Genomic DNA, 23084 nt, shown 5'->3' with positions numbered 1-23084 from the left:
GGCTTAAATATATTTTTCGTCCTTCCAATTTAGCACTCTTTTACTTTTTGTCCCTATCATTAGTCACCGTCACAAAAATCATGATGTGGCAAACAAAATGGTGTCATGCTGTTGTTAATTAAAAATGACAAAAACCAAAACAAATATAATTTAGGCTAAATGTTACTTTTGGTCTTCTGTGTTTTTGTATTCTTTTCATTTTGGTACATTATTAAGTGCCCAATTAAAAAATAAATTGTTGGCTTAGACACTTAAGTCGACACCTTTACACAATTCAGACACTTTAAGGGCACTTCTATATGGATGGACACACATTTATATTATTAAAAAAAAATATTCATCTTTTTAACTTTTGGAAAAGTCAGCTTAAAATATAATACAAATATTAACAAAAATAATGTCTCTTGCCTGTTTTGAGTCTTGTTATTATTAAAAAACATAGAAGGTTGATTTAAAAAGATGAATATACCATCAATTTAGATATTTTGTTATATATTACTCATATTTCATATCATTAGAGTCTCTCTCTTTGTGTGTGTATGCGATGTCCATCTGTCCTATATTTTATGCCTTAGCCGAGTCGGAATGTCTATGTCCGTATCCGTGTCCGGTGTTTGTGTCAAAGTGCGTGCTTCATGGACTGAAAGTGACAGGAAACTGAAATCTAAACAGAAAAAGGTAAGGTATGCTATATACAGCTGAGTAGACAACTAGCCCTAGGATGCATAGTTGTATGGGCTGGTTCTCTTTATTAAGCAAAAATGTTTTAATCTATCTATCTAATCTACATACACACACATTAAATTTTGTATTTTATTTCAAATTAAATATTTTTCCCCATTATTTTGATATTCACGCCATGTTCTACCAATGCTGCCTTTTCTTTCCTAAGGAAAAAATCAATATACTTTCAGCATCAAACATTTGCATGTGAAGACAAAGGCAGAACTATTAAGCAAAAATGTTGTAATCTATCTATCTAATCTGCATACACTCATATTAAATTTTGTATTTTCTTTGAAATTAAATATTTTTCCCAATTATTTTGATATTCACGCCATGTTCTACCAATGCTGCCTTTTCTTTCCTAAGGAAAAAATCAATATACTTGCAGCGTCAAACATTTGCATGTGAAGACAAAGGCAGAACTTAAAGAAGCTATGTGTGTAGCACAACATGAGCAAATGGACTGTATGGTTGAAATTGAGAGTTCCATTAATGCCAATGCCAATTTCCACAGGTTTAATTTGCATTTTGCTTATTTAATATTTTGTTGACTTAATGAACAAGTCTTTGCCAACACCTTCATTTCTTGACTTAGCATTTTGAAAAAATCTGCACTCCAAACTACGCAACACACCATAAGTTTCCTGTCATGGATTTTCTGTCAAGGCTCTATAAAGGACAAGTTCTGTTTATACAAAATCCGTGAAATACAGTGTTCTAAATATAGGTGAGTTTTCACATTGCATGGAGATTCTATTCTCTAATTTATTTGGATGTTCCTTTTGATTCTTTTCCTTGGATTGGATGTAATGGCTCTGTGGCAGGATTGCACTTGAAGCTCCGCCAACATCAACATTTGTTAGTGATGGTTGTAAGGAATTCTATAGAGAAGGATTTATTTTATCTTTAGTGCTTGAAGAGGGAAGTGTTGGTTATGGTGAGGTGGGTATCAGTTTCATGTTATATCATGTCTTGTATCTTGCTTTACATTAATGTCTTGCTTTATAATAACGTTGGGCTGTTAAGAAACTGAAGATTAGATAAAAGCTAAATTTCTTAGTAAATGTATTTATAGAGTTAGAGTTCATAGCTCTAATAGAAGATATGGATAGCGGTGTGGAGCAGCTGTCACAAAAAAATGAGATAGTAGGTAGCGGGATGACCGCTATTCTAATATTTTCATATATATTAAATAATTATTACTATATATATACTCTTTGGAGTCAAATATGAGCAAAAAAAATTTGAGTTATGGAACAAAATATAAATTTTTTCTAACTATTTTTACCTTATTTAATGACACCATCCCTAAAACCCTCTCAACTAACTGATATTCTATTTCTATTGACCTTTTTTTATTCATGACATCAAGTTCCAATGAAGGGTAGTTTTGGAAAAAAGACGGTGATAACTTAACATAACATAATGAGATGGGTTACTGGAAGAATGATCACCTTTCCGTAATGGGTAGTTCAAGGTCAAATGGCAGGCCTGGATCTGGTAGAGGTCTGCACTGGGGAAGGTTGATCATGGTCTGGACCTCAGCTAGAGGAGTTGGTACAGGTGCCACTGGTTGGTTTAGGAGACATTGATATGTCTAAAGAGATTGTACTGTCAGAGGATGCTCAGATGGGTCTTCATATAGGACAGAGGGAACATAAAGTAGATTGAAGGGACAATCTAGCACGAGGAACAAAGAAGCTTTGATACCATATTAAAGTTCAATAAGTTGAGGAAGATTATTAGAAAAAATGCGAGCTGAGAGAAAAAGTATAGAGAATTCTGAGTTTTATTGAAATGTGAAAAATTAAATAGTACAATGAGCTGAGCCTCTATTTATAAATGGTCAGGAAAGGTGTAAGCTAACCAATATCTCAATAACAGATTGAAAGCTATGAAGCTCAAAACCTCTCTTGTTTGAAGAATCAATAATGTAACAAAATTCCTAATACTAGTTGGAGTTACCATCTGAGAGGGACCCCACACATCTGAATAGACTACTACAAAAAGGGATGTAGCCTTTTTATTGACATGGTCAGGAAATGAGTGACATGTGTTTTTCTAATTGACATGACTCACTATGTAAAACAGACAACTTGGAGAGACTTGGCAACAACTTCTGAAGTTTAGGAAGACCATGATGTCCCAACTAGGCATGTTTGGTGAGGAAAGATGTGGTAGCAAAACACACTTATGGTGGAGTGAAGGGGTAATAGAGATTATTATGAGACTCGCATCCGATGCCAATCGTCTATCCCGAGCTTCGATCCTACAAGGTAACAATGCCTTTAGTGAATGTTTCTAAACAAGAATGGGATTGATTAAAGGGACAATCAGGTACAAATAAAATAGAATTGACAGTTAACGGGGGAAGGGGATAGGTGGTGCTGATTCCCTGGTGTTGTATTTGGGAATCGTTTGGCAGTATAACTTAGGCGCTATCTACACTCCGATGTGCTCCTCTTCCTCCAACGACCTTTTTTGGCTGTTTGGCTCCTTTTAGCTGCGTTTGGTTGCTCTTTGGCGATGGCTTCACCTAATTCTGGATCTGCTTCCTCTGTCGTGACTTTCACAATCGTACCCCTTATCCCCTGCGAAAAACTTGTTGGCACAGCCAACTACAGCACTTGGGCACTGCTGTTCAGTTGTGGTTCCAAGACCAAAGCCGTGCCGATCACTTGACCACAAAACTGAAGGATGTTCCGACTGAAAATCAAGTTTGTTGGAAGCAAATTAACGCCTCTTTATGTAGTGTCCTTTGGTTTTCTCATGCTCCCGACTTTTAGGCACAATACTAGGCTCTTAAAAACTGTTATGATGTGTGGACCGAGGCCAAGAAAGTTTACTTCAACGATGTCCATCGTGTTTACAATTTTTTTACCGCTTTAACGAACATCAAGTTGGAGAATGCTGACATTGCAGACATGCCTTTTACCACTGATGTAGAAACTTTTTACAAACAACACGATCAATTTTTCATGGTGCTTGCTTTGATTGGACTCCCATCAAACCTTGATGCAGTATGCAATCGGATACTATCGGGTCCCATTGTTCCTACCTGTGACATGGTTTAGGAGCAGTTGTTGTGTTTCTCCACACCGCATACTTTTGGAAACTCTTCCACGTCTACCAGGGAGTACTCTACCCTTGTTTCTCACTCCTCTAATAATTGTGCATCTATCAGTGGTCGTCGACGTCCTCGTTGCAACTACTACAGTTGGAATAATGTGGAACAAACTTGACTAGGACCCCAAATATTAGAGTGAACTAAAATCAAATAGTAGAGTTAGGATCTTGATTTTCAGAATTAACCAGCATTGCACTAGGTTGAGAGTCTATGTGAGAATTAGTTCCCTGATTCTGTTTTGAACCGAAGGTGTTTGATGAATTGCTTTGAAACATTGGTTCCATCAGAGTGAGAGACGCATTTGGCTGAAAATCATAATCATAGCGAAAATGACACACCGCTGCTGTGTGACTTGAAGCAAACTTGGCACTGAAAATTTGCATAACCACTGCTGCCTCTGTCGCCACCACGACGACTTTAACCATGGCCAAAGCCATTGCCTCGGCGACTGTAGCCACCGCCGCGATCAAAATCATTGCCTCCAGGACTGTAGCCACCGCCACGATCGAAGTCACCACGATTTCCAGAATAATTGGATTGATTTTCTGATTGAACTTATTCGAGGATGAATTGTAACCTTGAGCAACATTAATCGAAGGTGAAACAACAAAGTGCTTCTAAAACTTTTTCATGTGTGCCTCATGTGCGAGCAGTAGTGCCTCTATTTCTCCAATCGGAAGTGGTTCAAACTTACTTTCGATAACTGGACCATACTCTTCTAGTAGGCCTTCAACAATCGTGTGAAGTTGTTCACGCAGAAGAATAGGATCTCCACACAATTCAAGCGCATCAACTATGCATTTGATTCGTAGAAGAAACTCACGCATTGTTTTCTGCTCAAGCATTGTAGTTTTGAGTTCTGTTCGAAGTATCCTAGCTTCCGCACACGTTTGCTTTTGAAAATACTCACGGATCTGCTCCCAAAGCTGATATGAATGAACGCATCCAATAATTCGAGATAGGATTGAAACTCAGAGTCGATTGGAGCCATGGCAAGAGAATCTGATCTTATTCCCAATCGGTGTATGCTGGATTTCCATTTCCAGCTTCACAATCTGCCTCTATGAGAAAGTGAATTGGGATCTGAGGACTTGCCACAAAACGCTGAAGTTTATGAGCCTTGATGACAAGTTCTACCTGTTGCCTCCATAGTAGGAAGTTGAATCATCTAACTTCCGAGAAATCGGATGAAAAGAAGGAATAGTAGAAGCAAAATTCTGATTTGTCGTCATGGATAGACCTCAAGCTCTGATACCATCATAGAGTTTGAGAGAGAGAAAAAGAAGAATAAAGATGGAAGATATTATTATTGATTCAGAATGAAAAGGTCAATTACAAATTGATTCTGGTTTGCTATTTATATAGAAAACAAATATGGTTACACATAACCTGACTAAGGCAATTAACTAACCTAAGTTAGTTATTGCTCTAACAGAAATAACAGCTTCTAACAGAATAACAGAAATAACAAAATCACAGCTGTTCTAACTGAATCATAACTGTTCTAACAGCGGCCCTAACTGAATCACAAAGTAAAACATACTTGTACACTAATAGTATGATTTTTTGTGATGTTAGCCAAATTCATTTTCCAATTTTCTTATATTCTCTTGCACTTTCTAAATTACTTGTTCATATGTCACTGGCACCAAACAGGTTGCACCTATTGACATCCACAGGGAAAATCTGGTAGATGCTGAATATCAACTTAGGTTTCTTATCCATGTTATGGAACATGTTGATGTTAGTTGCTTCCTCTCTCTTTTGAAGGGTTCATTTTCATATTGGATATGGCATGAGTTGGGCATCATGGTAAGTTGTCTAATCTATGTTATTTAGACAAGGGCTGGAGATATTATACAAATAAAAACCATTAATTGAGCTACACCTAAAGGTTTAGATGTTTAGGTGATGAGTTCCTTCATGTGGTTTCAAATTCTTCTCTAACAAAGGGATCTTTGTATGAGTGGTGTGATTACAACTGAATACAGACAATAAAAACTTTCCTTATTGTGCACTTGTAACCTTTCAGCTTAAATGATAAGGGAACTTCTTGACATTAAAATATCAATTTGTTACAAACAGATTTAAGATATTGCTGTTGTTGTGATGCAGCCATCTTCTATTTTTCCAAGTGTCAGATGTGGCTTGGAAATGGCTATCCTCAATGCCATTGCTGATGCAAAAGGCTCTAACATGCTGAACATACTCTATCCCTCAATAAATGGGAACAATAAATGTGAAAGGTCATTAAATGTTCAGATTTGTGCATTAATTGATTCAAATGGATCTCCAACTGAAGTTGCTAATGTTGCTGCCAAACTAACTGAGGAAGGATTTTCTGCAATTAAGCTGAAGGTGACCTATTCATTGTTTAGTTTCTGCTGCATACACTTATCAGCCCTCAGCTACATATTATATAGACCAACTGTTGGAGAATCTAGTGAAGGCCAATAGTTAACGTTATTGCTATGCAGGTAGCACGTGGGGGTGATCCAATGCATGATGCAGCACTAATACAAGAAGTGAGAAAGAAAGTTGGTTGCCAGATAATTATCCGTGCAGATGCTAATCGAACCTGGACTTATGAAGAAGCTATGAAATTTAGTTCGTTGGTTAAGGATTGTAACCTACAGTATATTGAGGTAGACTAAGAAAATAACATTTTTTGTGGTTCATGGATTTACTCTGTCAAATCTTTGGATCTTTTTTAGAAGCAACAAATCTGAATTAAATCAATTCAGATACGTTTAGATTATGTGCATTTATTTTTTGATTTCTCTCCTGATTTTTAGGAGATATGTTTTTCTGTTTATTTCCATGTTTGTAGCCGAATTAATCATTCAATTCTGCATAAATACACATTTACTATTATTTATTTCCATAAAAGAAAAGAATAAAATATTTCTCTAAACCTAGATACTCTTTAGCTTTTCTTTATATGGTCTCCACCAATATATTTGTTGGTGCATGTTTGATTATAAATTGATTAAAATACCCCCTTTGCAGGAGCCTGTTCAGGATGAAGATGATATTCTCAAGTTTTGCGAAGAAAGCGGCTTACCTATTGCTTTAGATGAAACCATAGACAACATTCAAGAAAATCCCATGGAAAAGCTAGCCAAGTTTACTCATCCAGCAATAGCTGCTGTTGTAAGTAAATAAGAACTTCTGTAAGACATAAAGGGCAAAATAGCTTTACATCAGTTAGGTATTGGTATTGTTTCTTTACAAAATCAAAATACAATTATATTAGCAAACTGCAATGCCGTTTTCTGCGGAATTGAGATAATTTTAGTCTACTTATATAGTTTTTTATTCAAATTAACGAAGTAATTCTGCTATGGTATGCTTCTAAAAAAGGAACAGTATTGGAGTTGGTAGTGTTTGGCATGGTTTGATTTGGTGGAGGATAGTAGAACGGAGGCATAAAAGGAAAGTATGAATAGTAAGGGTAAGGTTAGTTTGATGGAGGATAGGGATAATTGGGATAGGGTGAGGTGTTTGGTTGGCAGGCTTAGAAGTGTTGTTTGGAGTGGAATTCTGTGTGCTGGTTTGAATTGGTGTGTTTATTCTGAGAATTAGACTTAGGCTGAGAGGGAACATAGTTATCATCATGACGATGATAACAATATGATGCTTCATGCCCATATTTGTGGCAGATTTGGCACTGAACATCAGCAAAGCAGCCACCACCTCGGGTAATGTAGTGGGATCAAAGAAAGTTAAAGATTCCTGAGGATGGAAGGTCACATCAAACCGAAAATGACAAACATTAGCTGTGTGCCCAAATTTGAGACATATTTGACATTGAAAATTTGCAAATCGTCCACCACCACGACCTCGGCCGAAGCCACCACCACCACGGCCTGCACCACGGTTTGAAAAGGCACCACGACCATATGCACCGCGAGAACCACCAGAATCACCAGTTTTATAGGTGTTTGGATACAAACAACCTTGTGTGTAATTTATTGAAGCAGAGTTCATCACCTGTGCTTCTTTATTGTAGCGCATAAGTCGAATTTCATGTCCGTAGAGCAACGCTTCGATAACATAAACCACCGACGCGTAATCCGACGGCAGTCCTTCAAGCAGCTCGACAACGTATTCCTCATGACGAATAGGGACACCAACACCCGCAAGTTCATCCACAAACCCTGGGATTTTTCCCAAGTACTCCTCAATTGTTTTGCCGTCAAGAGTAATTGCTCTCATGGCAGTGTGAAACTGCCGTGCTCGAGTTTTGGTGTGAAGGTTAAAATGCTCATGAATTTTATCCCAAACCTGGTAGGAATGATCTGAACCAAGACCACACGACAACACTGATTTAGAAAGAGTTGACTACAGCCATACTAGGAGTGTTTGATCTTTGACTTCCCAGGCTTCATAATTAGGATTGATACAATCCGCAACACGATCATCTTTTGTGAGACAACGAGGAGGAATAATCGGATTAACCACGAAACGTTGCAATCTGTGTGACTTGATAACTGGTTCTACGTGTTGATGCCAGTGAAGATAGTTAGAATCATCGAGTTTTTCAGCCAAAGAGTTGGGAAATGATTGAGGAACTAAACTGGAAGGAGCGGAAGCCATGAACACAGAACATTGGACCTTGTAAAGGAACTAGGAATTCGAAAAAATAGCTCTAGATATCATTTTGAATAAATTGAGAGAGAGAAGGGGGAGAAAACTTGTTGAACATAAAGGCTAATTTTATTGATCATCAAAAGTTAATTATAGAAGGTTATAAAAGAGGTATATATAGACCTCTGTTCTGTTGTTGAAACAGATTGTAACTAACTAACAGAATTGTAACCAACTAACAGAACCTAACCAACTTTAATTGATTCTAACCAACTCTAAGATAGGTGTTGTTAGCAAAAGCTAACAGCCCTTACAATTAGTTTACAGAACTGTTTTCATAGTTGACTAACAGCATACTCTAATAGTCCCAAGTATGATTTTTCAGCAAGGCATCATATTCTTGCTGCATAGCAATGAACCAATCTTTGTTTGTCAGGACTTGTTTCACAGTTTTAGGCTCAGAATGAGTGAGAAAAAGTGAAGGGTGTAGTCTAGGATTGTGAATACTAGATTTAGACCTTGTTTGCATAGGATGAGTGTTGACTGGGATAGAGTTGGGTATAGAAAACAGATTCTGAAGTAGATGTAGGAGGGTTAGTAGACTCAAAGTTGAGGCTGAACAGAGATGGATGCAGAAGAAGTAGATGGACAAAGTACAAACACAGTGGTGATGGAGGAATGAGCAGGTAATGGTGAAAAACCAGGAGGAACAAGAGGAGCATAGCCTGAATTAACAGGTGATGTTTGAGATGTCTGAGGAATAGAGGTAACAAAAGGTGGAGAAAGGTTAGGACTTAGACTAAAATAGGAATAAAGATTTTTTGTGGAATTAGAGGAAGAAGGAAAAAGATCAGCATGAGGAAATCTCAAGTCATTAAACAAAACATCTTTAGAGATGTAAATTCTACCAGAGGATGACAAGCACTTATAATCCTTGTGAGACAAGGAATAACCTAGAAACTAACAATCTTGAGACTGAAAATTAAGCTTGTCTGTATGATATGGTCTTAGTAAAGGAAAACAGGCACACCCAAAAGTTCTAAGAAAATGATAATTAGACTTTTTATTAAACAAAGTGGCAAAAGGAACAACAAATTTGAGAGTAGTGGAAAGCCTGCTAATTAGATAAACAGTTGTAGTAAAGGCATAATCCCAAAATTGCAAGGGTAAAGAAGCATGATACAACAAGGTTAAACCCAAATCAACTACGTGTCTATGTTTTCTCTCAACCACACCATTTTGGTGATGAGTGTGAGGACAAATTAGTTTATTAGAAATACCAAAAGAGGCTAGAAGACTAGAGAAAGGTCACCTCCCCAATCAGATTGAATACTCTTGATTTTGGTGTTAAGCTGCAACTCAACCATTGACTTGAAATTTTGAAAAACAGAAATGGTTTCTGCCTTGGACTTTATAGGAAATATCCATGTGTACCTAGAGAAAACATCAATGAAGTAAACATAATATTTATAACCAACGTATGAGGTAACATGGGAGGGTCGCCACAAGTCAGTGAAAATGAGTTCCAAAGGTGAATAAACAGAAGTAGAGGTGTGAGTAGGTAACCTATGAGCTTTACCCATACAACAAGAAGAACAAAACTGTGATGTTTTTATTTAGTTGAGAAATATTACACTGTTTGAGAACAATTTTCATTACATGATCATTAGGGTGTCCTAAGCTAGCATGCCAAAGATTAGCATTACTGGAAGGGTTAACACCAAAATTTGAAACAACATTAGAGGTATTATTGACAGTAGCAGTTGAAGTAGGAAAATCAACATTTGGAATAGAGGCAGAAGTGGACATCAGCAGAGAAGGATTGCCATGAAGCTTGAGGTTGTTAAAAGAATAGAGTCCATCAGCACCAACCACTCCTTGTAGGAAGATCTTATTGGTCTCGTGAGATTTCACAAGATATAAGTGAGAATGAAACTTAAAGAAAATAGAGTTATCTTTGGCAAACTGACTCACATTTAACAGCAAGGTTATCAAACTCGAGAGTTTACATAGAATCGTGAGAGTTTCATAGACTCGATTCGTAGACTCGTAAGAGTCTACTTCATATAAAAATAATAACAAAATATCTATAAATAACATATTAATTAAACATTTCAATAATATAATAAACCAAAACAGTAAATCATAAAGTTCAGAATATTTAAATAACCAAGTCTAGTAATACATCACCACTAGACAATAACTTGTAGAGGTTATAGTAGTGATAGATCATTCTCATCGAAGGTTTGATGTTATTAGAGAACAAATGTTTGATATTATTAAAGGTGAGAATTTTGTATTTGAGAATAACAAGCTAAATGAAGGTATGTTGAATGCTAAATAGACAAAAAAAAATCAAAAATGACTTACATTTTGGTCTAATTTTTTTAACTTGCTAACTCATTGACTCGGTGGTAAACTCGAGAGTCTACCGAGTTTACTTAGAGTTTATAGAGTTTACCCAGAGTCTACTAAAAAAAGAGTTTACTCAAGAGTCAACTCGTAGAGGACAAGTGGACTCGTAAACTCGTAAGAGTTAACTCGAGAGTTTGATAACCATGCTTAACAGGTTTTTTGAAATTGAAGGAACATGTAACAATTTATGAAGTTTAAAGGTTATGCTAGTATCATTAGGAGAAAGAAAAGTTGAGGAACCAGTGTTGCAGATACTTAAACCATCACCATTGCCTATGAAAATCTGCTCAAGTCCATCAAAATGAGTAAATTGTTTAATGTTTTGAGAATCATTAGTAACATGAAAACTGGCTCTAGAATCTGGTATCCAAGTAGAGCCAGTTGCACCATTACCATGAGATGATGAGTTTGTAAGCATGACACTGGGTTGATTGGGACCAGGAACAGTGGACTTAGCATTGGGATTAACCCAGGTGTTGGAGGTTCTGGTTGAACCAGTAGAATAGCGGATAGGTTGTAGCGTGGTAGGATAAAAAAAAGTTAGGGACTCGTGGCTGAAAACTGATAACAGTCCTGAAATGACAGACATTACCAATGTACCCATACTTAAGACAAATTTGGCACTGGAAATTAGCAAATCGGCCACCTCCTCAGGCTCTACCAAAACCACCGCCACCATGTCCAGGATTTAGATCAGAAAAGGCACCGCCACCACTGCCACGGCCATATGAGCCTCAAGAACCACCAGAGTCACTGTTTTTTTAAGTGTTTGGCTGCATGTAACCCTGAGTGTAGTTTAACGATGCAGAACTGATCATAAGAGCATCGCGATTGTATCGTGTGAGCCTAGTCTCATGACCATAAAGTAGAGCATCGCGCTTCTTACTCTCGAAGACAAAGATCACTGATATTTTCAGTGCCAAATTTGTCTTAAGTATGAGCACACTGATATTTACATTATGATTGTGTTGAGTATGTCTAACAGCCCTTACAATCAATATACAAAACTGTTTTCACAGTTATACATTTACATACACTGATATTTGTAAGTAAGCAAGTTGGGCATGTTAGACATCGATGCTCCAACTTGAGAGGGGAGGAATCGGATTTCTAGGAGGAATATTTGCTATTCTGAATTTTAGGAAAGAATAATTATAAAATAGGAAAGATCTGCAATTATTATTTCAGATTTTGTTGTTGACATATGCTTTTGCCTTTTTTCTTGCCTAGAGATCTGCTGATTGAGGAAATTCCAGATTTAATGGATTTCCTATTTTTCAGCCCTTAGTCTTCTATTTATGTGTAATTCCTTCTAATGATTTTCAATGAAGAAAATTAAGTTTCACTCAGAACTGCAAAATATTTAGGATTTGAAAAAAAATACGTAGTTAATGACCTTGTCCATATAAAATGATAACTGTTTTATTTAGAATTTTGTAATGATTTTTCAGGTTATTAAACCAAGTGTTGTTGGTGGATTTGAGAATGCAGCATTAATTGCCCAATGGGCTCACCAGATGGGGAAGATGGCTGTTGTAAGTGCTGCATTTGAAAGCAGTCTGAGTCTGTCTGCATATACTCAGTTTTCTAGTTATCTTGAACTTCTGAGTTTAGGTACATTCAAAGTGTTAGATGATGCAGCATCAGGTACTGTAGCACATGGTCTAGGAACCTACCGTTGGCTTAAGGAAGATGTAACACCTAGTCCACTTTTGATTTGTCGTAATCCACAAACTGGTTTTGTTGAAGCATCTGTGGCAAATGCTAGTCGATTGGTACATGATTTTCAAGTCAACCAGAAAGTTATCTCTTACATTATTGCAGAGGAGCAAGTTCATCGGTACCAATATAAAGTAGAGCTTAACAATTTATCTTGTTCTTTTGAAGTTCGTGAGACTGGCCTTAAAACAAATGTAAGTATAGAAGTTTCCATACATAATAATATTTTATTTACAATCATAAAATTTAATAGACTGCTGTGATTGCTGATCTATATTTTGATACACTGACCTTTAATATTCACTTAGTAATTTAGATGCGGAATTTTGGTATGGTAGCATAAATATCCATGGTGCATCCTACTTCCTTACGAATGCATTTATTCTCTTGTATTATATTGAGCATAAAAATTAAGGCAAATAAAGTCAAGCAGAAGATCATAGTGCCTTGTGTGTGTCTTTGGATTCCTAACTTTTTCAATGGGGTCTTATACATATTGAAACTACAAATAACAATGGATGAGAACCCTAGCTTTCAATTCCTGTTATTAGACTACCATATACTGCAAAAGCATAATGCTGAAGGCAGAATATTGGTGGAAAACTAGATCTGTTCTCTCTCTAAAATCAGTCAGGATCATTCAAACAAGATGTGTTCTCTCTGTAAAATCAATCAGGATCATTGGATCCTTTTGCAGAGCTAAACATTAATTATTTGTTTTAATTTGCAGGATCAATTGTATCATTGTTTTCCTTTTTTAGCACACACAGAAATTACTAGGAGACTAGGGCTCCTGATACAGCTGCCATAGTGGCATCTGTGTAACTACCCGAGAGTCAGTTGGATAATTGCTCTCTTATACAATACTAACCATATTCTGGATTAGATTCATGTACCGGCTCTGTTTTGTTCTCCTATTTATTCATCGTCTGTAATCAGTTGTAACTCAATGAAAATAATTTTCCGCACATAAGTTTTATGAACAATATATACTGAGTGAACAGATGTTATGGTTGCTGTAATGAATGGAGTAGTATGGCTAAATTTTAAATTCAGTCTCTATGCCTTTACAAGCATATCTATTGTATATATAGGTAAAATTCTCCATCTTCAAATTTCTTTTCCTGAGAGTAAAATTTAATTCCCTCATATAGATCTGATTTTGTTAGATTTAGCAAATGTAGGATAATGTACTGGTATTTCTTCATGGTTTTCTTGGAACTGGTGAAGACTGGATTAACATCATGAAGACCTTTTCTGGATCAGCAAAATGCATTTCTGTTGACCTTCCTGGTCATGGAAAATCAATATTACATGGTGTAAAGGGTGCTGGTGAAGAACCATTGTTGTCACTGGAGACAATTGCTGATTTGTTGCATAAATTAATTCATCACATTGCTCCAGAAAAAGTTACACTAGTTGGGTATTCAATGGGCGCAAGAATTGCATTGTATATGGCACTGAAATTTTGCACTAAGGTACAGGGGCTATATTCAATGTTATTATTTGTTTTTTAAGTTTTAATGACCATCGGTAAACAATTTGAGCATATATGATGCAGACAAAGGGTGCTGTATTAATATCTGGGAGTCCTGGTTTGAAAGATAAATTATCTAGAAAAATTCGTACTGCTAAAGATGATTCTAGAGCACTTGCAGTCATTGCACATGGTTTAGAACTTTTTGTCAGTTCCTGGTATGCAGGAGAGCTGTGGAAAAGGTAACCTGTTCTTTCTAACCTTTAGATTGTGCAGGATTTATGCTGATTTTTTTATGATGTATTCTTTCTAGAAGTGTGTCTAACTGTTGTTTTTATCAAACAGCCTAAGAAGTCATCCCCATTTCAATCGAATCATTGCTAGTCGCTTGCAGCATGATGACATGCAGAATCTTGCACAGATGCTGTCTGGATTAAGCATAGGAAGGCAGCCGTAAGCAAATTAAGCTTAACTATTTGTTCATTCCTTTGCTTTGTTTATCTTTTTGTCTTCTCCGTCCAGTTGCATGTCTATAGGATATTTGGAGCAGCCATATTCATGGCCCCTAATATCTCAAATTTTGTTAAAATTGTCTTTGTGCAGAGAAATTAATCACATAAGAATATAGTATATACATAATACATTAAATCCATTAAAAAATGTACTAAGTGAATAGAAAACAAAGGAGTTATTGGTGAATATTAAAAGCTAGGGAAAATAATAAAGACCTATATGAAGTGTGAAAAAAAACAACAACAACAACGCCTTATCCCACTAGGTGGGGTCGGCGAAGTGTGAAAAAAGAACACCGCAGGGAAAATAATAAAGAACTGAGACCTCTACACATGACCAAAAGAGCAGTGTTTGAGATGCATGAACAGAGGGTAGACTGAAAACAATCAGAAAACTGTGGTCGGTGGTTGGTAATAAAGCAAAGGTCAGCCTTAGTCATTTGTCTCAAAACAGAGTGCAGAATTATATTATTTTGACTTCAATCAGAAACCTTATGTGTTTCATATGAGAGGGGGGATTGTAGAATATACCCATAAGAACAGATTCTATAGCACATAGGCATTGTAAACGAGACTTTTCTTGTTGGGAATATCATCTGATTTAGAACATAGGCATTTTAAACTGCAGTGAACGCAATTTCCAATTGCAACTTCCAGAACAGGAATATGTGGTGCAACCTGATTCTCACAGCAGCCAGAGGACATCCTGAACCTCTTGATTGTGCTATGTATCACTTAGCACACCATTCAAAATATGATTTGTTATCTGATAATTTGAAAAAGAATTATTGGTGTTTTTCATCCCTGTAAAGCAATCTTTGATATTTGCCCGACTTTTAAAACCGCTATTATTGAGAAATTTCAGATACAAGTTAAGTAATTTCTATACTAAAGAATAAAATTACCCAAAATTCATTCATATTCTGGCAATAGAGAACAGAGAACAAAGATAAAATCAAGAAAGACCTGTGAGAGAGAGAACGCTTACTGCAACAAAATCAAAGGACAACTGAATGACAGAGATAGTGCCAGAGAACAGAGCAAGGTTGGAAACACCAGGATGGTACCAGAAAATGTCAGAAATGGATAGAGATGGAGCCAGAGAATAGGGTTATGTTTCCTAGACACAAGGGTACACTACTGTTTCAGAATAAGGTTTCAATTTCAAACCCTGAATAATTCAAGTGAAATCATAAAACCTTAACGATGAACTATTGTGGAGGTAAACAGGGGTTTTCAACCATTTAGCAAAGACACAAGGGTACACAACTGTTTCAGAATAAGGTTTCAATTTCAAACCCTGAGTAATTGAAGTAAAATCATAAAACCTTAGCGATGAACTATTGTGGAGGTAAACAGGGGTTTTCAACCATTTATCAAAGTTGCACCCGCTAGTGCCCCGTGAAATCATGCAATTTACAGTACTATAGCGGCCACGATTGCCACAACATGAAAATGCAATGCAATCTGAATATAGGTACCAGCCTAGGGCTGCAACGCAATGCTCTACCATATAGCATCACTACAGCACGCGATTACAACTATGATGCAAAATATCTGGACCTACTTTTGTAAAATTTTCTACTGCCATGTCCCGTCACTGCAACATGTTCTATTTTGTTTATTTTATAACTTAAAATTTCTCAAATGTTAATGTCCTCTGTCACTGCAACATGTTCTATTTTGTTTCTTTTATAACTTAAAATTTCTCAAATGTTCAATTTGCTTATCTACCATTTTGCAGTAAAGAAAATAATCAAATTCTTTAACTATGAACCTCGTGGAAGAAGTTTCTAAGTAGACATGTTATCTATGAAAATTCTACGTATTTTAATAGTGAATAGGAATAGTCAAGTGGATCGACAAGAATTTAACATATCAATTATTGTGAACAAGCCAGTTATATTTTTGTTATATGTAATGGTTAATGTATATATTTGAATGATATATAGTTGTCTTTTAACTAACCATTTTCTTTACCTGAGAGAGCAGGTCAATGTGGGAAGATTTGCCAAATTGTAGAGTACCTCTTCTTATCATGCATGGAGAAAAGGATACAAAATTTCGGAAAATTGCTCAAGCAATGATGAAAGCATTGTGCTCTAGCTTACGGAGTAAGCATGAAAAAGGGTATGACATACACGAGGTTGTTGAGGTTCCTAGCTGTGGCCATGCTGCCCATTTGGAGAATCCTCTTCCACTAATTGCTGCCATAGGACGATTCCTGACAAGAATATGAAAGTTGTATTCTCCAGTTGGAGGATCAAAACATGAAGCAAAACCTTTTTGTGTTATAAAAGGTTATAACAACCTTGCATACGTGGCAAGGATAAGTGAAACTGGTGAATTGATTAGGGCTTAAAAAATAAAATGGAATGGGAGGGAAGGGTCTGGGAGAAGGAAGGAATAATCGGGAGGGTTGGGAATGGAATATTGAGTTTGTACTTTTATAGAATGTCCCTTGTTTTTTTCCTGTATTTTCTTTTGATTTGTGTCATGACAAAGGGCTAACCTCTCTTTCCAAGGAACTTTATCTCCATTATTTCTTATCCAAGTATCGAGCTTTGTTCAGATAATGCCCGTACCACTAAGGATGGTGTTCATTTTGATATACTTGTGTTGATATTCCGACAAATGCTTGATTTGTTATGCATATATATTAATATCAATCATTGATTTTCTTATTAGTGATTGATATTTTACATCAGTTGAAGATAAATGGCTTAGACAAGCACAACATGTCCTTTTTTGTTATGTGTTTGTTTGTTTTCCTCTTATTACATATACAATGATCTCTACACATAATAAGACTGAAATTGATTTTTGAAGAATTTACATTTTTATCAATTTTAAATTCTTGTGTTATTAAAACATTGATTGATATTTTAAAATAGATAAAGATAAATGGCTTAGAAAAGCAAAACAGATCCTTTTTTGTTATGTGTTTCTTTTTTTTCCTCTTCTCATTACATATATAGTGATCTCTATATGTAGAGGCTAAAATTGATTTTTGAAAAAATTATATTTTTATTAATAGAATTTTCTCTCTAAAGCTAGGGTTCCCTCTCTCCATGAGAGCTAAGGTTTCTTTTCAAAAAAGGTTGCATTGTGAGTGAAGTTCTCAATATATGGTGTATGAAAGGAGGGTGTTAAGTGATGGACACAGAGACGAACCAGTTGTCATTGGTGGTGGAGGAGGAGGATGGTTTTGTCTTTCATGTAGAGCATGAGCAAAATGTTGATCTAGGGCTATGTCTGGTTGGACGCATCCTTACAAGCAAAGCAAATCCATTTCTAGATTATGAAGGAGAGGATGGCAAGGTTGTGGATGCTGGGGAGGGAAGTTACTATATTAGAAGTGGAAATGTGTTTGTTCTTGTTTCGGTTCAACCATATTGTGGATTTCAATATGATTCTTGAGGGTGGTCCATGGTTCTTTTATAACCATATCCTATACTAGGTTGTATTAAATCAGGTGATATTCTTGAATTTCTGGGTTTAAGTACATGACTTGTGGTGGGATTTATTGTGGAGATAGTATGTAAGCATCTATGGAATTTTGTAGGGGATTTCTTAGAGTACGATACCAAAAATAGTTCCTCTTTTTGGAAGTCGTATATGAGAATTTGAGTGCTAGTTGATGTCAAAAACCCATTGGAGCAAACCTAAAATTTGAAAAAATCATGAGGAAAGTGGAACTTAGTGAATTTCAAATATGAAAGACTTGGGAATTTTTGCTACCTATGGTAAACTAGGCCGCATAGAGAAATTTTGTGAAAATTTATTTACAATGGAAAATTATGGAAGGCGTGATTAGGGGATGAAGCTTAAGGCAAAGATATAGAGGAGTGGGGACTAGAGAGGAGGAAGGAGTAGGTGTTAAGGATGGAGTAATTAGTGGGGAACACATTAATGACAAATCAATTTCGGATAACACAGGTTTATTTGGCACAAAATCAGAGGCAACATTGATTGAGGAGGAGAAAAGGATGTTTGTTGATATGCTGACAAAGAAAGTGGTTAAGGAATAGATTGTGCACCAAATAACAAGGAACAAATATTAGGAGACAGTAATGATGATGCTTAGGATATAGCTAGTGCCCTAAGTGAGAAGAAATGCAAAAGAGATGGTATTTTGTCTATTGAGATGGAATGCAACATATCTTCAAAGATTTAGGAGGTTAAGGGGAGTGGTAATGGGGAGCACAAAAAGGTTGTGTAAATTTTTTTTAATGGCAAGTCCTGAAAACCAGGCCTGAAGACCATGAGTATAATTAGTTGGAATTGTCACGGCCTAGGTCCTAGGTCCTGGAAACTAGCGTTCAATTACAACTTTTAAAGACCTAGTTTCGGTGCATAAATCGGAGTTAATTTTCCTTTGTGAAAATTTTTGCGATGCTAGAAGAGTGGAGGAGGTTAGGGTTTATATTGATTTTGAAGGAGCGATAATGGTTGATAAGGTAGGAAGAAGAGGTGGCTTGGCAATGTTATGGAAGAAACCATTTGAGTCCAGCTTGATAAATTACACCTTGAATTTTATCAACATGGAGGTCTAGAGAGATGGGAATCAAGTGGAGGCTAATAGGATACTATGGTTATCCTGAAAGACAAGAAGGAGGGAGATGTGGAATTTTCTAAGAAAGTTGATGATGAACAATGATGTCTCCTGGTGTATTATAGGGGACTTTAACGATCTAGCCTGTGTTGATGACAAGAGAGAAGGAGTGAATCTTCCACCTTGGTTAATAAGGGTTTTTTAGGTCCACAAGTTGTAGTGTCATGTGGGTTGACATCACTTCAAAATTGTCAACTCTCTCCTGTTAGACAAGTGGCCTCAGTTATCTTAAGAAGGGGTGGTTGAATTAAGATAACAAGAACTATTCCCCAATTAAAATTTCACTCTCTCTTTTTAAATTAACAATACACCCTTAACATGAATTATTCAAAAGACAATTTAGAATAAACTTCTTTTAAGGAAAAAGATAAATAGCAATAAATAAAAGAAGTTTAAGGGAAGAGAGAAATGCAAACTTGATTTATACTGGTTCGGTCACTTCCTGTGCCTACATCCAGTCCTCAAGCAACCCACTTGAGATTTTCCACTCTCTTTGTAAAATCCTTTTAAAAAGTCTGAATCACACTGGGACAACCCTTCCCTTGTGTTCAGGAATCCTTTACAACAAGAGACCCTCGGTCTCTTAATCCCTTTTCAGAAGTAAGAAGAAGAGAAGAAGAAATCTTTCTTGAAAGAGATAGATTTTACAATGAAGATCAATCACAATTCCTTATTGAATATGCAAGTGTTTGACAAAGGAATCTTTGAGAGGATAAGACATTTCAATTCAGAAAAACTCTCTTAATCTTTTGAGAGGATACAACTTTTTGGACAATGAAAAACTCTCTACTCATTCGTGTTTCCAAGTCACATATAAATAGACCTTTGATGGCCATTCATAAACCATTTGAATAGATGTGACTCTTGGAAGTTATTTTCTGAAAATTTCCTCTGATAATCGATTACAATATTTGTGTAATCTATTACAGGTTTTAATATTTGAATTAAAACGTTTATTAACTGCTGGTAATCGATTACCAATATGGTGTAATCGATTACACAGTCTAAAATTTGAATTCAAATGTTTAGTCGCTGTTGTAAACCATTTTTGGCCACTAGTAATCGATTACATCCTCTGGTAATCGATTACCAGAAAGTAAATCTCTTGAAAAACACTTTTTAACTCAAATTACTTGGCCAAACCTTTTGCTATATCAATTAGGAATTCCTTTCCTAAAATACTAGTGATCATCTTGATGTTGTGGCTTGTATTCTTGAATCATTGTCTTGAATTTAAACTTGAAAAGCCCATTTGCATCATTTGCATCAAATCATCATGATCATCATCAAAACACCAAAGGCATTTGCTTCTACAACTCCAACATAAATAAGGGCATCAAATTAATGTTTTCCCCCAAATCAAGAAATACTCGTCCAATACAGAAATTCCCAATCATGATGGGAATGGTGAACCTACCATGACCCTGGTGCTTGCCGAACAACATTTTATGAATGATTGCACTATAACCTGCCTCGAACTCAATGTTATCCTTTTCAATGTACTTCTTCTTTATCAGGAGCTCCTTCATGAATTTAGCATATGTAGGCATTTGCTTCAAAGCTTTTGAGAATGGAATATTGATTTGAAGCCGCTTGAAGATATCAAGGAAACAGGAGAACTATCGCTCCTTACCTTTCTTAGTTGGATTTTTTGGATAAGGAAGCTCTTCAATGATATGTGGCTTTGGCCTTCAACTTCTCCTCCTTAGCACTTCTATCTTTAGCCTTCACTCCAACAGCCTCTCTCACTACTTCCTCTTCACCCTCGCTCTCCTTTTCTTTTTCTCCATTTTTTAATATTGTTTATTTTATTTTCTTCCCCGCCGTCTTTGGAGCTATGTGATGTTGAGATACAAAGTCATTGGTGATGCAATCCTGCCCTCCAAGGACATTGGATAGAAGACTCCAAGAAGATTAGGCCAGAGATACAGGAGAAGGCCTTAGGGTTCTCATAAGCCTTAGGGTAGATTTTGGACTCATGGACTAAGTATGAGTCTACTTATCTTTTTACATATTAGATTAGGGTTTCATTCTTTTTTAGCCTTGTATTTTGGGCTGCATAGTGTAGAGAGGGTACCCTAGTAATGTATGACTCTTCAGTCCTTATATTTTAGGGCAGACACATGGATTAAGTATGAGTCTACTTATATTTGTACATATTAGATTAGGATTTTATTATTATTTTTAGCCTTGTATTTAGGGCTCCATATTGTAGGGTGGGTATCCTAGTAATGTATGACTTTTTAGCCTTTGTATTTTAGGGCACCTAGACTAGGTTTTGTATTAGGGGTAGTTTTGTAATTTAAAGTGTACTATTTGATGTATGTGTTGGGAGAGAAATTTAATTGAATTGGGAGAAGTCCAATCCAATTAAATTTTGAACTAGCTTAAGGGGGAGGTGAGCATTTGCTTGCTACACCCCATTGACACGTCATATAGCCACACTTTGTACATGTCCTTCATATTTTAAATGTCTCATGACACTTAAGCACACTTAGTAAAGAATTTTGGATTTGATCTTGGACTAGTGGTTGAACCATAGCTAAAATTCACTAATCATAATTAGTGAAATTTTGGCTCCAAATTTAGCTCCACAAATTCAAATTCAAGTGAAAATTGAATTGAAATTCAAATTTTCCTCTAATTTTGTGACACTTAGGTTATAAATAAAGGTCATGTGTGTGCATTTTACAACATTAATCATTTGAGAAATTAAAATTCAAAATTCATACCCCATTCTCCCTTTTCTCTCTCTCAAAATTTTGTTTCCCTCTCTCCCTTTCCCTCCACTCATCTTCTCCTACCTTCAAGCTCTTATCCATGACTTCCTATGGTGGTGAGCTTGTTCTTGACTCATCTTCTCCTTGAAGTGATGTCTCCAATCACCTTTCCTCTTTCTCCATTCTAATGACATTGATCTTCAAGAAGCAAAAGACTCAATTGATGAAGAAGATGCAAGGTCTACAAACTCTATATGGTGCTACATTAATTGCCTACCATGTTCTCAATCAACTCCAGTGTCTCTTCTAGTGTCTTATATTTTATTATTCCTCCACCAGTTGCGACATCAAGCATGACCTTTGTTTGCCCCTTCAAACCCCCAAGGAAGATGTATAATTGATCAACCCCATCCATAAACATAGATATCATAGACGATCATATTAAAAATATGAATATACATGTCATTGATTTCATCATTTAAATTATATATATATATATATATATATATATATATATATATATATATATATATATATATAAAATAGATACAGGTTTTTAGTTTAATTGAAATAATTTTTTTAATAAAATTTTAATTTAAAAATATTCATTTAAATTGACAAACATAATACACACTAATTAATTAATTGCACATATATTTGTTGTAATTAACATCCTTAACAGAAAGTGAAAATATCATTAATACATAATGTCATGTGTCAAGTTCTCATATATCCATCTATTACGAATAACATGTTCAAGGAGGAAAACATGTAATGTTAGATTCTCATAAATTTGTTACTAGGAATTGTAGGTTCATAGGAAATATGGCATGTGTCAAGTTCTTATAAACTTGCTACTAAGAGTAGCATGTCTAAGAGAAAAATGTCAAATATTAGATTTTCATAAACTCGCTAGTCAAACTAGTAGCTTTGATCTAGCTAATGTTCATAATAGTCCTATGCTAGTACAATATTTCATGATAGAATCATATTGATATTTTGTTTGTAAAAATGATCCAAAGTTAATCAACTCATTTATCATAAATGGAGAGAAAAATATTAAACAAAATAACATGTTTGATCATTTATCTTATTTTTTGGTTCAATTTGATCTTTTATTTTTTTTAAGTTTAATTTGATCATTTATTTTCTTTTTTTGTTCAATCTAGTCCTTTTGTCTTTT

The 23084-nt window shown here is 35.7% G+C and overlaps 1 protein-coding gene across 6 annotated transcripts in view; it reads left to right on the top strand.

Moving 5' to 3' along the window:
• LOC100798570 (protein PHYLLO, chloroplastic) overlaps nt 1-17253 on the top strand; it is a 51606-nt gene extending 34353 nt beyond the window's left edge. For 4 of the 6 annotated variants that reach the window (XM_014767584.3, XM_006598217.4, XM_006598221.3 and 1 more), the window contains 12 exons: nt 1115-1240; nt 1322-1453; nt 1551-1668; nt 5510-5665; nt 5969-6211; nt 6331-6498; nt 6863-7006; nt 12310-12771; nt 13762-14055; nt 14139-14296; nt 14400-14507; nt 16559-17253. In XM_014767584.3, coding sequence (XP_014623070.1) covers nt 1115-1240; nt 1322-1453; nt 1551-1668; nt 5510-5665; nt 5969-6211; nt 6331-6498; nt 6863-7006; nt 12310-12771; nt 13762-14055; nt 14139-14296; nt 14400-14507; nt 16559-16805 — 2356 coding nt within the window. In that variant the 3' untranslated portion in view covers nt 16806-17253. Of the gene's footprint in view, nt 1-1114; nt 1241-1321; nt 1454-1550; nt 1669-5509; nt 5666-5968; nt 6212-6330; nt 6499-6862; nt 7007-12309; nt 12772-13752; nt 14056-14138; nt 14297-14399; nt 14508-16558 lie in introns of those variants that run through there. The other 2 variants (XM_041009557.1, XM_014767585.3) reach the window with 2 other exon arrangements.
• The last annotated feature ends 5831 nt before the right edge of the window (nt 17254-23084 follow it).

The sequence above is a fragment of the Glycine max genome, chromosome 15 (assembly GCF_000004515.6).
Source record: "Glycine max cultivar Williams 82 chromosome 15, Glycine_max_v4.0, whole genome shotgun sequence".
In the NCBI taxonomy this organism is placed as follows: Eukaryota; Viridiplantae; Streptophyta; class Magnoliopsida; order Fabales; family Fabaceae; genus Glycine; species Glycine max.
The sequence above is the reverse complement of the archived record's forward strand: the minus strand, read 5'-3'. Positions and strand labels throughout refer to the sequence as shown.